Source organism: Meleagris gallopavo, chromosome Z (assembly GCF_905368555.1).
Source record: "Meleagris gallopavo chromosome Z, MGAL_WU_HG_1.1, whole genome shotgun sequence".
Lineage (NCBI taxonomy): Eukaryota > Metazoa > Chordata > Aves > Galliformes > Phasianidae > Meleagris > Meleagris gallopavo.
In genome coordinates, this window is record NC_139435.1 from 703,758 (window position 1) to 717,912 (window position 14,155).

The following is a 14,155-nucleotide window of genomic DNA, read 5'->3' on the forward strand; positions in this document are numbered from 1 at the left end:
TGCTCCTCCAGGTGAGGATCCTGAGCTCTTCTGTGCTAATTTCTGCTGCCAGCACCTGCTGGGTTCCCTCATCAAGTCTGTGTCTTCCTTACCAGTCTGATGTAGGAACCTAAGTGCTGGTGGTTCCCACATTAAGCAGGTCAGCCAAACTGGGGTGACTGCCCTAAGCTACCACCTGGAAACTAAAAAATCGCTTAGGAAGGAAGGAAGTGTGAACACAGCCTGCAAAACCCATCTTAGTATACCATAGCATGCTGTCACATACGACTCTGAGTTAAAGGGCAGAATGCTTACCATTAACAACTGTATTGATGGCAGATGCTTTGCAAAACATCCTGCATTAACAACAGAATCAAGTATTTTATAAACCACTCAGGTTTATCAGCCCATTCTCTTTATAAACACAGCATCAGCTGCGGTTTGAGTGTAATGTGGTGCATCTATAATGAGAAAACTTTGGGGTGGCATTTTTTAATTAAATATCTCATTAACTATTTGTAATGTCAACAAAGATTAAGGCGGGATGGCAGGCAAGGTCACTAGGTGGATTTCAGGAGAATTCTGTTCACTTAAGAAGACATTATCAGTTATTTTCGTAAATACAGTAAGTCACAATGTGTACAACTTAGATAAATGTGCACACACTAACACTCCAAATGAAGAATTAGTTCATTTGGATAACTTATTTTTAAATAGAAAATACCATGGTGTTAGGCTACATGCAATTTCTCTCATAACTTTGACGATCTCAGCTTCCCCAAATCCTTCAGACATACAAACAGACACAAATCTGAAGAAATTAACATTGCAGCTTTGATTAAGTCTTCCAATTCAACTTACTCTCCTTGAGCAATAACAGTGCAAGTTTTATGTAAAATATGATGAAAAACAAGTTGTGCCCAGGGAGTTCCAGGTTAGATATTAGGAAAAAAAATTTTCTGACAGAGTGGTGATGCAGTGGCACAGGTTGCCCAGGGAGCTGGTGGAGTCTCCACTGCTGGAGGTGTTCAAGAACCATGGAGATGTGGTACTTGGGGATGTGGTCAGTGGGGATGGTGGGAGTGGGCTGGGCTTGGGGACCTTAAAGGCTTTTTCCTACCCTAACAATTCTATGATTTTATGATGATTCAAGCTTACTGCTAATACCAGAAACAAACCTGTCTTCTTTTTTTTGTAAACTCCAACTACTCTTCACTTCCTCGAAGTTGTAACAATGCTCTCATTTGACAAATTCTCATGAGAAGACGTTGATACCTCCAGCTTAGATTACCTTGTTTGGAAGGGATGGGGATCTCAGTAACATCTGATAAGGCATTTGCCTTTCACAATCCTAACTACTATAGGCAAAATTATCCTGATTTTCCTTTGGCTTTTTAAGCACTTTACAAATTACTTTATGGCCCAGATGTAAAATTTCAGTATTTTACTGTGTCAAGTTTCATCTACATTAAAGCCTGAATTTCACCCTATCAGTCAGCCCGACAGCTGTGTGGTGTTCCTGAAATTATGATTAATAGGAGTTCAGAGATGGAGTTCACAGTTCTGCTAAGCTTAATGTAACAAAAGCAGCAAGCAGATAGCTGAATAAAAACACAGGAGGAGAGAGGCTGTGAAGATCACAGATGGTCCAGCCATCAGCCAAGCTTCTGACCAGGTGACACCGCTGAGAAGCAGCTAACACCAGGACTGAAAGCAGCTGGGAGTCGTAGAGTTTCTTATTTGAGCAAAAAACTGTAAAAGGGGAAGAGAAAATAAAGAACTAGAAGGAAGGGAAGCCATCTTGGACAGGCTGGAGAAGTGGGCTCATGTGAACCTAATGAGCTTTAACACGGCCAACTGCAGGGTGCTGCATTTGGGCCGGGGCAATCCCAGATATTTACACAAACTGGGGGAAGATCTCCTTGAGAGCAGCCCTGTAGAGAAGGACTTGGGGGTCCTGGTGGATGAGAAGCTGGACATGAGCCAGCAGTGCGCACTTGCAGCCCGGAAGGCCAACCGTGTTCTGGGCTGCATTAAAAAAGGGGTGGCCAGCAGGGAGAGGGAGGTGATCGTCCCCCTCTGCTCGGCTCTTGTGAGGCCCCATCTGCAGCACCGTGTCCAGGCCTGGGGCCCCCAGTACAGGAAGGAGCTCTTGGAATGGATCCAGAGGAGGGCACTGAGATGATCAGAGGGCTGGAGCAGCTCTCCTGTGAGGAAAGGTTGAGGGAACTGGGCTTGCTTAGCCTGGAGAAGAGAAGGTTCCAGGGAGACCTCATGTGGCCTTCCAGTACTTGAAGTGAGCGTATAAACAGGAGGGGGAACGGCTGTTTGTGAGGGTGGATAGTGATAGGACAAGGGGAATGGTTTTAAACTGAGACAGGGGAGGCTTAGATTGAATATTAGGAGGAAGTTTTTCACTCAGAGGGTGGTGAGGCACTGGAACAGGCTGCCCAAGGAGGCTGTGGATGCCCCATCCCTGCAGGCATTCAAGGCCAGGCTGGATGTGGCTCTGGGCAGTTTGCCCACCAGGTGAATGGTGGAGGCTATGCTGGTGACTCAAGCAATGCTGCAGGATGTTCCTGGGCTCCTGAGTACACTCTGCTATGATTTAGTTCAGTGGCTGCTAGCTTAGCACTGGTGGCCCTGCCTGTGGTGGGAGGGTTTGAGATTCATGATCCTTGAGTTCCTTTCCAACTCTGGCCATTCTGTGATTCTGGTGAACTGGGCACCAACCCAGCCATGCCAGCAGCCCTTGGGGTGCTTAATCTAACAGCAGAGTAACGAAGCTGTATTTATGATTGTTATGGTATTGTACTACCATGTAAGTAAAAATGTATTTTTTTCCCTAAATTTCATTTAAAAACGTATAGTTCATTGTTCTGAAACTATTTTTCTGCATATTTTACTGACAAATAAGTTGGAGTAAAACATTACTAGAAAAAAAACAGAATTTTGTATCTTTTCTGAAGAGGAGTCCCTGTAGTTTGCACAGACACCAGGAGGAACACTATCTTCTGACACAAACAAGCAGATATACAGGAAATGAAAAACGTCCTCAGTCGTGCCATGGTACTTGAGGCCTTCAAGCCTTTGCTGAATAGCACTGCTCTGTGATAATCTAGCCCTCACACACATCAGTTTTTTAGGCTTGGAGCACTGACTATTTAGCACATAGGGCTTCCAGGGTCCTAGACCCAGCAGAAGTGTAGATTCTTGCTTTGCCTTCTTTGCCACTTCAGGTTTAGCAAAAGCATTTCCCCCCCTTACAAGAACCAGTCTCCTGGTAATTGCTCTGAGCTCAGACAATACACTGCTTTTCAGTTATTTGCATTTTTTGTCCTCTTTTCCTCCGACACCTTGGGCATCATGTGAAGACTAAACCACTGCAGGAGGAGAAATCCTCTCCTGTGAAGTTATAAAATAACTAATCAGGTATTGGTGGTTTTTCCAGCAATACCAGCAATGAATCCACAGCATTTCAGAGAGATGGTAGGGACTTTTTTCAGATTCCCCTAAAACAAACACCAGCATGCTTAGGAACCTGGCCACAGGCTTAGAGCACTACAACTGCATCTGCTTCCATTACATTTTGCAATATTAACAGCAAACTGACAACTCACAGATATGTTACTATCTTATATAAGATAGTTTGTAGGAAGGGTAATTACAGCAGCACTACAGGACTACATTTCATATGGGCCCAGAATGTAACATTTTATATAGCATTTTCCATTGAACTCATCCGTGTCCGTTTTTTTTGCACAAGACACTTTTTTCTTTTAAGTCATTGCCAAATATGTCTTCCTATAGGTTATTGATCCTATACAGTCTATTCCTCAGAATTATGTGCAGTGAAGTAAGCAAACTGTGACAGTGTTCAGGTACAGATAGAACTCCTGCACTATGAGTAAGAGCTACAAAGTGCTGCAATGAAGATCTATCAATCTAAGAGGCAGGACAGGTGTTCACTATCTCCTCCCTCTTGTTCTCTATAGCCCAAGATATATTTTCAAGGGAAAAAAGTATGAATTACATAAATGCAGTCTTAGTTTAGTGTAAGCATAAAGAGAACAAGGAGTGCCAACAGCAGTGCTGGATGGTGCCAGTGAAAGCTGGGCTGCTGCTGACTATTGGTGCATCACTGCCTGCAGCTGTGCTGCCATACTGGACAGTTCTCTGCTCTCTATATGAGCACCAATGTCTCACCCACCTCTTATTATGACACTGCTTATTTGCACATTCCACATTTCAACTTTATTTCATCCTCTGAAAGGAAATGTTTTAATGACTCGATGCGTACTGAAACGTTAGTACATGATGATATTGTAAAACCTCACCCTAGCCTAAATTCCAGAACAAGGGACAGGGATACTCACAGGTATGCCTCGCCAGGGAATAATTGGACCCACCGCTTGTCAGCCCAAAGCCTTCAGGGATCTGGCTGGAGCTGCGTGGCCGTGTCAGCAGCTTAGGGGGCTCAATCTCAGCCCCAAATTCTGCCCCAATCACACCCAGCAGAACGATGGCTGTCGCCTGCTTCCTGCGCTCCTCATAGGATGTGGAGATCTTCTTCAGCTGCGGGAGACCAGACAGGCAGCCTGGAACAAGAAGGAAGAGCTATAAGGAAAACAAAAGCAGGGCTGCTCATAACACTCCAAACATTCTGTTTTCCAGAGAAAATAAAAGAGATTCCATTTAACTTAGAGCATGTTTTCAGGACAGTTACCTCCCTTAGTAGAATTTTCAGCTGCTGTAGATAATGACTTTTACTTCCCAAAATGCACAACAGAAGTCTAAGCAGCTACTTTTGCAACTTACTTTTGCTATCTCACCCATCCTTCAAAAATTGTCAAGACCTTGCTGAAGAAGAAAAAAAAAAAAAAAAGAAAAGAAGGAAGAAGGGGGCAGAAAACCATCAAATTTTATACATCTTTATTCTTTTGCGGAGGAAAAAAACATAACCAACATAATTGTGTTTATCTGCTTTTGTGAAAGGTAACATTTGGCCTGATTTTTGTTCACCCTAAATTTCTGTAACCAATCAAAATCCTCTCTGGTTTCCTTCCCTTACAAGGCGTATTTTGGAATACTGGATTTCTATTACAAAAAAACCTCAACCTTCTGTGTTATGATCTATCATGATATTCTAGTTCTTACTAAATTTTAGCATAAGGATATATGCCATCACACTGAGCTAGCATTTCGGTACACCAAATGTTTCTTTAACGAACATCCTCCGGAATCATGGAAAAACCTCACTGTAGTGTGAATTTTAAAATAAAATTCTAAGTTTTATATTATTGGTGAAACTAAAAACTCTTGGGCTATCTTAGGTTGGTGGAAGGTGGATCAATTTTGGTTCTTTCGGTGTTTGTTTTTTTTTTTCTTTTTCTTTTTTTTTCTAGGAATAAAGAAGCCGAATCTTAGAAGTTTATGAGACTGAAATATAGTATTCATTCAGCCAGGCAAGTACAGCTCACACTCAGCTAATTCCCAGTGCAATGGGAAAAAAGAAAAAAAAAAAAACCTACAAATCCGATATATAACAACAAAGCCTTAACATCCCTCTTAGGTTCCTCTACCGAACCTTTTCAGGAAGCCAGACAGCTTCTGGATGAGAATCATCAGAGCACAGGTTAAGAAGGGGCTATTTAGCATGCCCAGTGCGGGTCTACCTGTGCTCCATAGAGAATGAGATGCTACCTCCAGAAAAGCTGACTACATTTAAGCAAATGCAGCCATTGTGGTTCAGAGACAGCATTGCGATAGCAACAGAAACGTGCCAGCTGAAGGAGAGGAAAAATCCAATGGAAAGCTGAACAATGGCAGGAGAGGGGGAAAAAAATCAATAGGGGCTGCCTGGAGAGGGAGAAGACTGGAAAGGGGCTGCACAGACAAAGCAGGGAATACAGCAGCTCCTATCGCCCTGCACTCTGCTCTTTCATGGCCACACAGCTGGCCCGGCTCGGGGACCCCGAAAGGCAGACATCGGAGCATCCTGAAACGCTGGTCCTGATTCCTCAGGACTCTCAGTTCTCATCAGGCAGCAGACAACAAACCAGCCGGCACCCAGAGCCGAGCACCAGGCCCTGCCCGACCCGACCCCAGCCCCCTGCACAGCAGCACCCAGGTGCCCGCGATGGCTCTCGCTCAGAGGCACAGTTGCCATAACGTTCCTTTGCCAAACCTTCCAAGTGAAATTTAAAAAAAAAAAAAATACATAAAAGATTTTTGCATTCACTTTTTTTTTTTTTTTTTTAATTACTCACAAAGGCGTAAAATGAATGGCAATGATTTCCTACGAATAAACTGACAGCTGCTTGGGAGAATCTGAAATGAAATAATGTCTCTGGAAGTAGTCCTTCCTCCGCTTCCATTTGTCTCGAGAAAATTTGGTATTTTCTCACCGCGCCGTGGCTCCATTTAATCATGCGATGGGTGACACGGAGATCCATTTTCCTGACAGGACAGTTGATCACCCTATCACGGAGGGGAAATTAATAACCCCAGAGAGCTCTGCGTGGAAGCAGGAGCCATGCTGGAGGAAGGACACTAATGTTGCACATTTTCCTCAGAAAATAGTGCACATGTGCCTTGGAAAAGAGTGCACATGTTCCCTGGAAAACAGTGCATGTGTACCTTGGAAAACAGCATGCCTCCAGCACTGCGCAGTGTTGGCGGGACGTAATGCGTCCGAGTATTTCTTTATACCTGCGTTTACTTCAGACCAAATGACTTGTGTTAAATATTCCAAAGCACATCACCTTCTGAAAACTACACCTAAACAATGTGTAGAGGAGGCAGCCTTGTGGGTAACACAAAACAAAGAGGGTATTTACAAAGCATTCAAAATACAGGTAGAGCATTTCAGAAGTTTAAATTGTTTAAAAGGCTGCAGGTTATTGATTGCTTCATTTAAAAAGCAGTCAGAGAGTGCAGCCACGAGGTCAGGGTGAATTTAACAGTTTGGAGCACTTTACTAAATAACTCTAAAGATCATGTTAATTGGCTTTGCACAGTTCTTGGGTAAAATTAATTTTATCCTGGCTTACAATAAAAGGATTAAAAGACAAATTAAGTTCTTCAGGTTTAACTGGAATAGAAATCAATGGATCTGAATTAAGGCTGAAGGAGGTTTTGTAAGGGACAGATTGCTACCAGGTACCTCGTATTTGCTTTATGTATGTGCACACATATGTGCGTGTACAGATACATGCACACATACACACAGAAGAGTGGACTGAAAAAGCCCACAATTTTCACCTAAGTGAATAACGTAATTTACTCAAGACCACAACACAGCTTGCACCAGTTTGGCTGGGAATTCTGATGCCATTCCGGTGTTCAAAGGATGCAAAGAAAACCAACAACTAAAGCCCTCGTGATTTTGTCACAGTCCATATTTCACAGCACAAAGTGAACATCGTCAGCAGTCACTGTCTATAAGTGAAACCCTGCAAAATGACAAATGACAAAACTTCCTGGCAAGCCAGCACTGAAACTGCTTACTTTTAAAACTGTAACAGTTTCTCTGCATTATGGAGAATATTATAGAAGAACATTCAAGAGCTATGATGGGGAAAGGCAGTTTTGCTTACATGCATGCATCTTGGCTCACAATAATCCATGCAACTGCCTGGTATTTCCATATCAGTAGCTTCGAATATTTTTTTCATGTCAGGTGCACTGTTTTCTTACAGTAAATAAACGTAAACAAATTTACACCGTGCTCTACAAGGAAATGGCAAAAAACATCAGTTTCAAACTACAAAAACAAAACAAAGTAAACAAAAAATGCCAAAAAAAGAAAGGAAGGAAGGAAAAATAAGGAAGGAAGAAAGGAAAAATAAGAAGAAAAGGAGGGATGGAAGGAGGTAAAGGAAGGAAAGAAAGGAAAGGAAGGAAAGGACAGCCAAACAAAAACTGCTGTGAATTAAATGTGCCAGTGAAAGGCATTTTACTTCAGTTCTTCAGGATTCTTAACCAGCAAAGCCACTCTGTGGGTCTGCCTTCATTTTCGATTTTTAAGATTATACTCTGAAGAATAATTACAGTAATTTCAGCACCTCTGGAAGCTTACAAAGCCACAGTGTTCAAAATAGTCTGGAACTGAAAAATACATAGAAATACTGGTAACATCAAATGACCATGAGGAAAAGGCAGAAAATAATCTATTTCATTTAAGCTCACAAAAGCCACTGCGTCTCCTTGCTAAACTGACAGGATTTGAGAAGGGTGCTTTCTGCCACTTCTGTTATTCCTACACACATGGCTCCCTCCTCTGGCCAGCAGAACAGAGCACTGGGTGCAGGGTGTTGGATGCAGGGCATGCCTTTCCCTTCTGCTTACAAGAAAAAGGCAAACATACAAGGTTTTTTGCTCTCTGGAGTCATTTATTTCTATTTTCAGTCTTATGCTCATTGATGGTGAAAAGAACATCTGTAAATATAGAGAATTCCCACATTCTTTAAGTTGTGAGCCATCCCTGTTTTTACCGGGAGCAATTCCATAATCCTCAAAGTATTTGTAAAATATACATACTTGCAGACAGAAAACTCATTTTGTGAATCTATTTTTTAATTTAGCTGACAGCACGGAAGTCAATAAAGCACAATGCAGAAATCTGGCAGAGTACGTGGCAAGTTAAAGAGGCTGACTGGGATTGCTAACTCTGGAACTCAGTTTTTATTTTCTATGGTTATCTCATGAGTGTTCACAGTTTCCATTTTGCTGCCTTCACAGTACTTCAGCTAGCCTGTTTCAGGAAATACAAAAAGGATGGAGAATCAAACAGACTTCAACAGTAGCTTGCTCATTAAGACATAACATATTCTGCAATTCCTTTATAACTATTCCTATCACTTATACCGAAATATAAAAGATTATTAACAGAACGCACCCATGGCATTACCTATACGCAGCTGAAGTGCAGAGTTTGAATGAAATTTCCCCAAGAATAGAAGTAGAGGCATTTTAGTGCCATGCCAACTGGCATTTTCTTTCAAATGAATCATTTGCTGTGTTTTATTAGATATCTGCCACCAAACTGTTAGGCAGGGAAGGAAGCCACATAAGAAGAAACCAGTACATCTCACAAAAATTTCCTGCACCTTTTCCATTGTTCTCACAATTATTAAGGAGTTATGTAGGCTTAGCTAATGAAAGAACTGTTGATAACGTCAGCTGAAAATAAATTTAGATAAGAATTTGCAGAAGAATTGCTCCTAAACACAGCAGGTTGTTTTGTTGGTGGTGGTGGTGGTTTTTTTTTTTAAATAATTGCTAGGAGTTTTGTTTGGTTGGTTTTGTCCATTTTTAATTTCCCTCCCGAAAAGGTCTCCTTCCTATTGGCTGTCTCATTTATTCGATAATGCCTGTCCTGCTGCTTTCATATCTGCAGGAAAGCACGCGAAATAATGGAACACTGTTACTACTGTAGAAACTGGAAGTGTTTAAACTTCATTTTCCTAATATTTCATACAGCATCTCACAACAGAGAAGTTTAATAATTAAATATCAATAAGTCACATAGCTTTGTATTATTAAAGCCAGGGCATTTTTCTGGTTTGCTTTTTGATAACATATTCCCTTTGTGGTGCCAGTAACCTGATTTTATGCAGCCAGCCAGCTGCAGCACTTTAGAAAGAGAATTATAAAACCCCTCATGGGGAATAATAACATTTATTAGATGAGTATAGATGACGATGACGGTTATTATTATTATTTAGAAAAGTCCGTTGCAGCCACCAAGATTTTCAAATTTTGAAATAAAAAAAAAATTCACGTAGTTCAATTTTTCATCTAAGACCCAATGTCAGATCCACGGGCTCTGACACCACCGCCCACCCCTGGTCAGGAGCACAGAGGTCAGAACCCACACGCAAATCCCCGTGCCTCATCCGCACTGAATGTGATGAAACAGACATTATTGAAAAACTGCAGTGCAGAATTAAAAACGATAGCATTCGGGGTACAAAAGGCCGTCAGTAACCTGTTAGCCTATAGCCAAACACCACAGAGCTGCTACTGGCAACCCGAAGGGTTAAGGCCCTGATTTTCTTCTGCATAGGTGGTGCTATTTTAAGCCAATAGTGTGTTTAAATCCACACCAATGAAATCAATACAGCACTGCTCTACTCAAGGTGAGACCAAATAAACCTGTCGGAAGCTTTGAGAAATAGGCTTTGCAGTACTCTTTGAGTGCTAAGTGCCTTTCAGCCCAGAGATCTGTCATTAAATAATCATTAGCCATCACTCATTCTTCCTAAAAAGCTCAACGCCTGAATCTGCTCAGTATCCACGCAGCGTCCATGCGGCGTGCCATGCTTATTAGCACTTGGGGATGTGCACGCACACCATGCAGCACTCTTCCCTGCACCCACACACCTGGAGCAGCAGCCTCGTTGCAACGCCAGTCCTGCCCAAATTCATCCTGCTCCACGCCCCAGCCAGGCCTTATAAGTTGCTCAGGAGAGCCTTTATTTATTTTGCACCAAAAGGAAAGAAAAACATGAGCACGGTTATTTGGGGATTTACCAAAAATGTTTTGTGTCTTGGAAAAGCTGTGCAGCATTGCCTATATCGCAGCCTACTTCAGATTAAAGCTAGCAATAGATGATATTTATTCATTACTTCCATGCATCTACAGATTTCTATTTGGCATTACTGCAACTCTTCTGCTCCTGGAAGCATTGACTTGTGTGCCGATTATTACTTTATAACGAGGCCATGTGGAACTCGTAAACAAATGGATTCCATCTACCTGCGAGTACTGAAATTGCTGTTGTCAGTCATTTTCTATCTGTAACACACCAACAGAAAACCAAAAAATATTTAAGAAACTAATTAAATATCTGACAGCGTGTAAAGCAGCAGCAAATTTCTTTTTTGGAATATAGGGTTAACCTATTATCTCTCTGCATTAACCCTATCCCTTCTCACCACTGCTCTGTGAGCTGTGTGCTGAAACGTCCCATTTCCTTCCAGACAGCACAGAAACCAATTAGCTGCACTCTTCAGCATGCATTTTCACCAACAAGCTCAACTAAGCAATCAGCATCTTACACTAATTTAATTCCACTGAAAGCCACATAGCCTCAAGTTTTAATAACCTGGGAATAAATTTTACCATAGCAACATTTGGTTGTTTCACATCACATTTGAAAACCACAAACACACGTTTATGAAGTATTAATTGTCCCCTACCCTCGTTGCTTTAATTTTTAAATGGAGCTTTGTGCTGCAGTTTCCAGAAATCTGTATCCCTCTGTGCTACTGCCTACATAAATGAGTCATAAACAAAAGCACTTTAAATGCTCACGATACCTTTCCAGAATTTTGTTCACAATCGCTATAACCAGTAATGAGAAAAGTTTTGATGCATAAATGCTGTGCTTTAAATCAAAGCAAATCACACTGAATAAAGGTATTCTATATTCCCCCATCTGAACAGCAGAGGATCCATTTTGTCTTTATTTTCCACTGCTCTTAGCAGCACGAGGAGAAGCTCCTCGCCCATTTTGTGTTCCTAGAGCTGCAGAATACAGTGAGGTATTCAGTAATAAAAGAAACGATACAGAGAAGAAACTGTAATTGATCAGAACGATGGCAACAAAAAGTGTGTACTATATGCAGAAAAGCACGCTTCCTGAATGTGCCTATCAGCCTCAGGAAAATTGCAGTGACATTTATCTTCCAGCTTTACAAACGTCAGGGCATCTACATAACTCTGCACTACATTATAAACAGAGCATAATTCCAGTGGGCAAACCCAATATTGCAAAACAGATAAAGATTATATTAGTAATGTTTGCATTAGAAGTAACTAGCTCATATATAAATAAAGTGAGATAGATGTAAACAGAAGAATTTTTTTTTTTTTTTTTTCCCCAAAGAAGATTTCAATAAGTTGTTGATTAAGAGTCAATTAAGGAAATTTATTCTCAAGTTTCAGATCACTCTGGACATAGGTAAAACTTCAATTAAACCTGTACAAATCTCGACTTTACATTCTGAACCATGATTACAATTTTATTGAAAGGAACATAAAAACTATTTTACATTATATTCATTTTGAAACCAAATGGTAACTTTTCCTGATGCTTTATGAAAAGATGTTGCTCCTATTGGAAATCAATAGGGAGGCAGAAAAAATTAGATAGCTACGATTTGCCAAGAAATCAATAAGAAATACAGCAATATCAAAATCCACGTTCTTAATCTTTTACACACTAAAATCTGACTTTCACATGAACGGAACAGTAAGAATTTACAGCAGAAAACACATAAGCTGTTGTTACACGCTTCTGATGCACCTATTATATCCCGTGCCTACAATTCAAGCTGCCGTGCTTTTAACACCGTTCCGATTGTGACTGATGTAAATTCCCACTGCTTAAAGATTATTTTGCAATGATTTAATACATCCTCTAGATGCATTACACACACCCTTACCGACCATCCTGTAACACACAAAGCCCACCTCCCCATTTGTCTCCAGCTGGCCCCTGCTGGGTGCTTTGCATCAGCCCCCGCCGGGAGGGGCGGGAGATCTGCGCGGAGGAAGCTGTGGCTGATGAACAGCACCAAGCTAAGCATCACAGCTTCAAGACAAAACGTTTTTATTTCTTTTTTCCTCTATGAAAAAACTGGGGGAAATTGAAAGCTTCCAGCAGCACAAAGCGTTTGGACTGAGATCAGGGCTACGTTTCACGGTGAATTTTGCCAGCAGCACAACGCACGGGCTAGCGAAGCTGCACTTTTCAGCACGGTTTAGGACTGCCACGTAAACCCCCTGAACACCAACGCTGCTGCTCCCGGGCACCTCCAATCTCACCCAGCTCAGTGCAGGCAGCACCAGGCCCACAGGGCACAGGGAGCCGGCGCTGCCGCCCCGCTGCAGCAACAGCTCTGGTGCTGAATGCAGAACACACTCTATTTGGCTTTCAGTCAATTAAGCTTTAAGCTGTCAGCAAACAAGACTTTTAAGTTAATTTTGAATCACCACAAATCAAGTTGAAGGTTGTGAAAGGGCACTCTCACATGCCGGCATGAAAAAAGGCAGTTTAATTGCCTCTGAATAGCTATTATATGCTGCAATTGGCCTATTGAATCTTAGATGATCTATTTATTTATCAAAGTGCAGAGACTGGTAAAAGAATGCAACGTACAAACCTTACTTTCTTTCTCTCTTGCTTAAGTGGATAAAATTAAAGTCTTTGCATACACAAGCTACCGCTGCAGCAATAATTTTTCTAATAAAGTTCAGTATGGGTTACATTATACTTTATTCCTGAATAATTACCGCTGCCCAGAATACAGCTATCTGAAATGTGAAAACAAGTAATTTCCAGTATAAGAAATTATCGCTAGTTGGATTTTATTTATATATTTTAAACCTTCTAACAGATTTTTCCATATGCCAGACAGACAAATATTGCTTTAAATTACTAATCTGAAAAATTATCTGTGCAGAAGAAGGTATAGAAAAAGGCTATACAGAAGTATAAAACCAGCTGCTATTGAAACGTCAGAAGAAAAACCTTCCACACATCTCAGATCTCTATCTTCATGTAAAATAGTTTAGCGCAGAATGAGGCCAAACAACAAGAGGAACAGGTCTCCAAACTTAAAAATCCGTTTCATCAATCCACTTGCAAAATCTGCATCGCAAATTAAGGAAATGTCGTTTTAAAAAATATGTCAATAGGACAAAATTTAAGACCAACATTCTCCAATTTGCTGTGGCTAATCAGATGCTTAAAATATAGTTATATAGAGAAGGTCAAACTGTTTTCTTAACGCAATGTGTATTTATGCATCAAACAATAAACCTGGAATTATTAAATGTGAACTTTTTTTTTTTTTTTTTAATAAACTACAAGATTTTTTCAAACAAGAATGGGCCAACCGGCTTCTATTTTCATCGTGTTAAATGATGGAAAATTTTCCTTCCTTTCCAACCCTACTCATGGAGCAAGGCAGCCTGGGGAATGCTGCATTCAGGCACCCAGGGAGAGATTCAAGCCTAACTTCCCAGGGTTAATGGAAAGAGGCAGGGAAGGACACCAGCACACCAAAGCCAGGAGCCTAAAGGTGCACGCTGGTACCCACTGCTGGTTGTTCCAATTGTCAGCTTGGTACCTCTTGGAGCTTTTGTTTCTCACTGCTCCTAACA

General features: G+C 41.3%; 1 protein-coding gene across 6 annotated transcripts in view; it reads right to left on the reverse strand.

Moving 5' to 3' along the window:
* The window catches only part of WDR7 (WD repeat domain 7), a 114,023-nt gene that overhangs the window by 46,938 nt on the left and 52,930 nt on the right, over positions 1-14,155 (reverse strand). For all 6 annotated transcript variants that reach the window (XM_085214179.1, XM_085214182.1, XM_085214183.1 and 3 more), the window contains one exon: positions 4,356-4,577. In XM_085214179.1, coding sequence (XP_085070305.1) covers positions 4,356-4,577 — 222 coding nt within the window. The remainder of the gene's footprint in view (positions 1-4,355; positions 4,578-14,155) is intronic.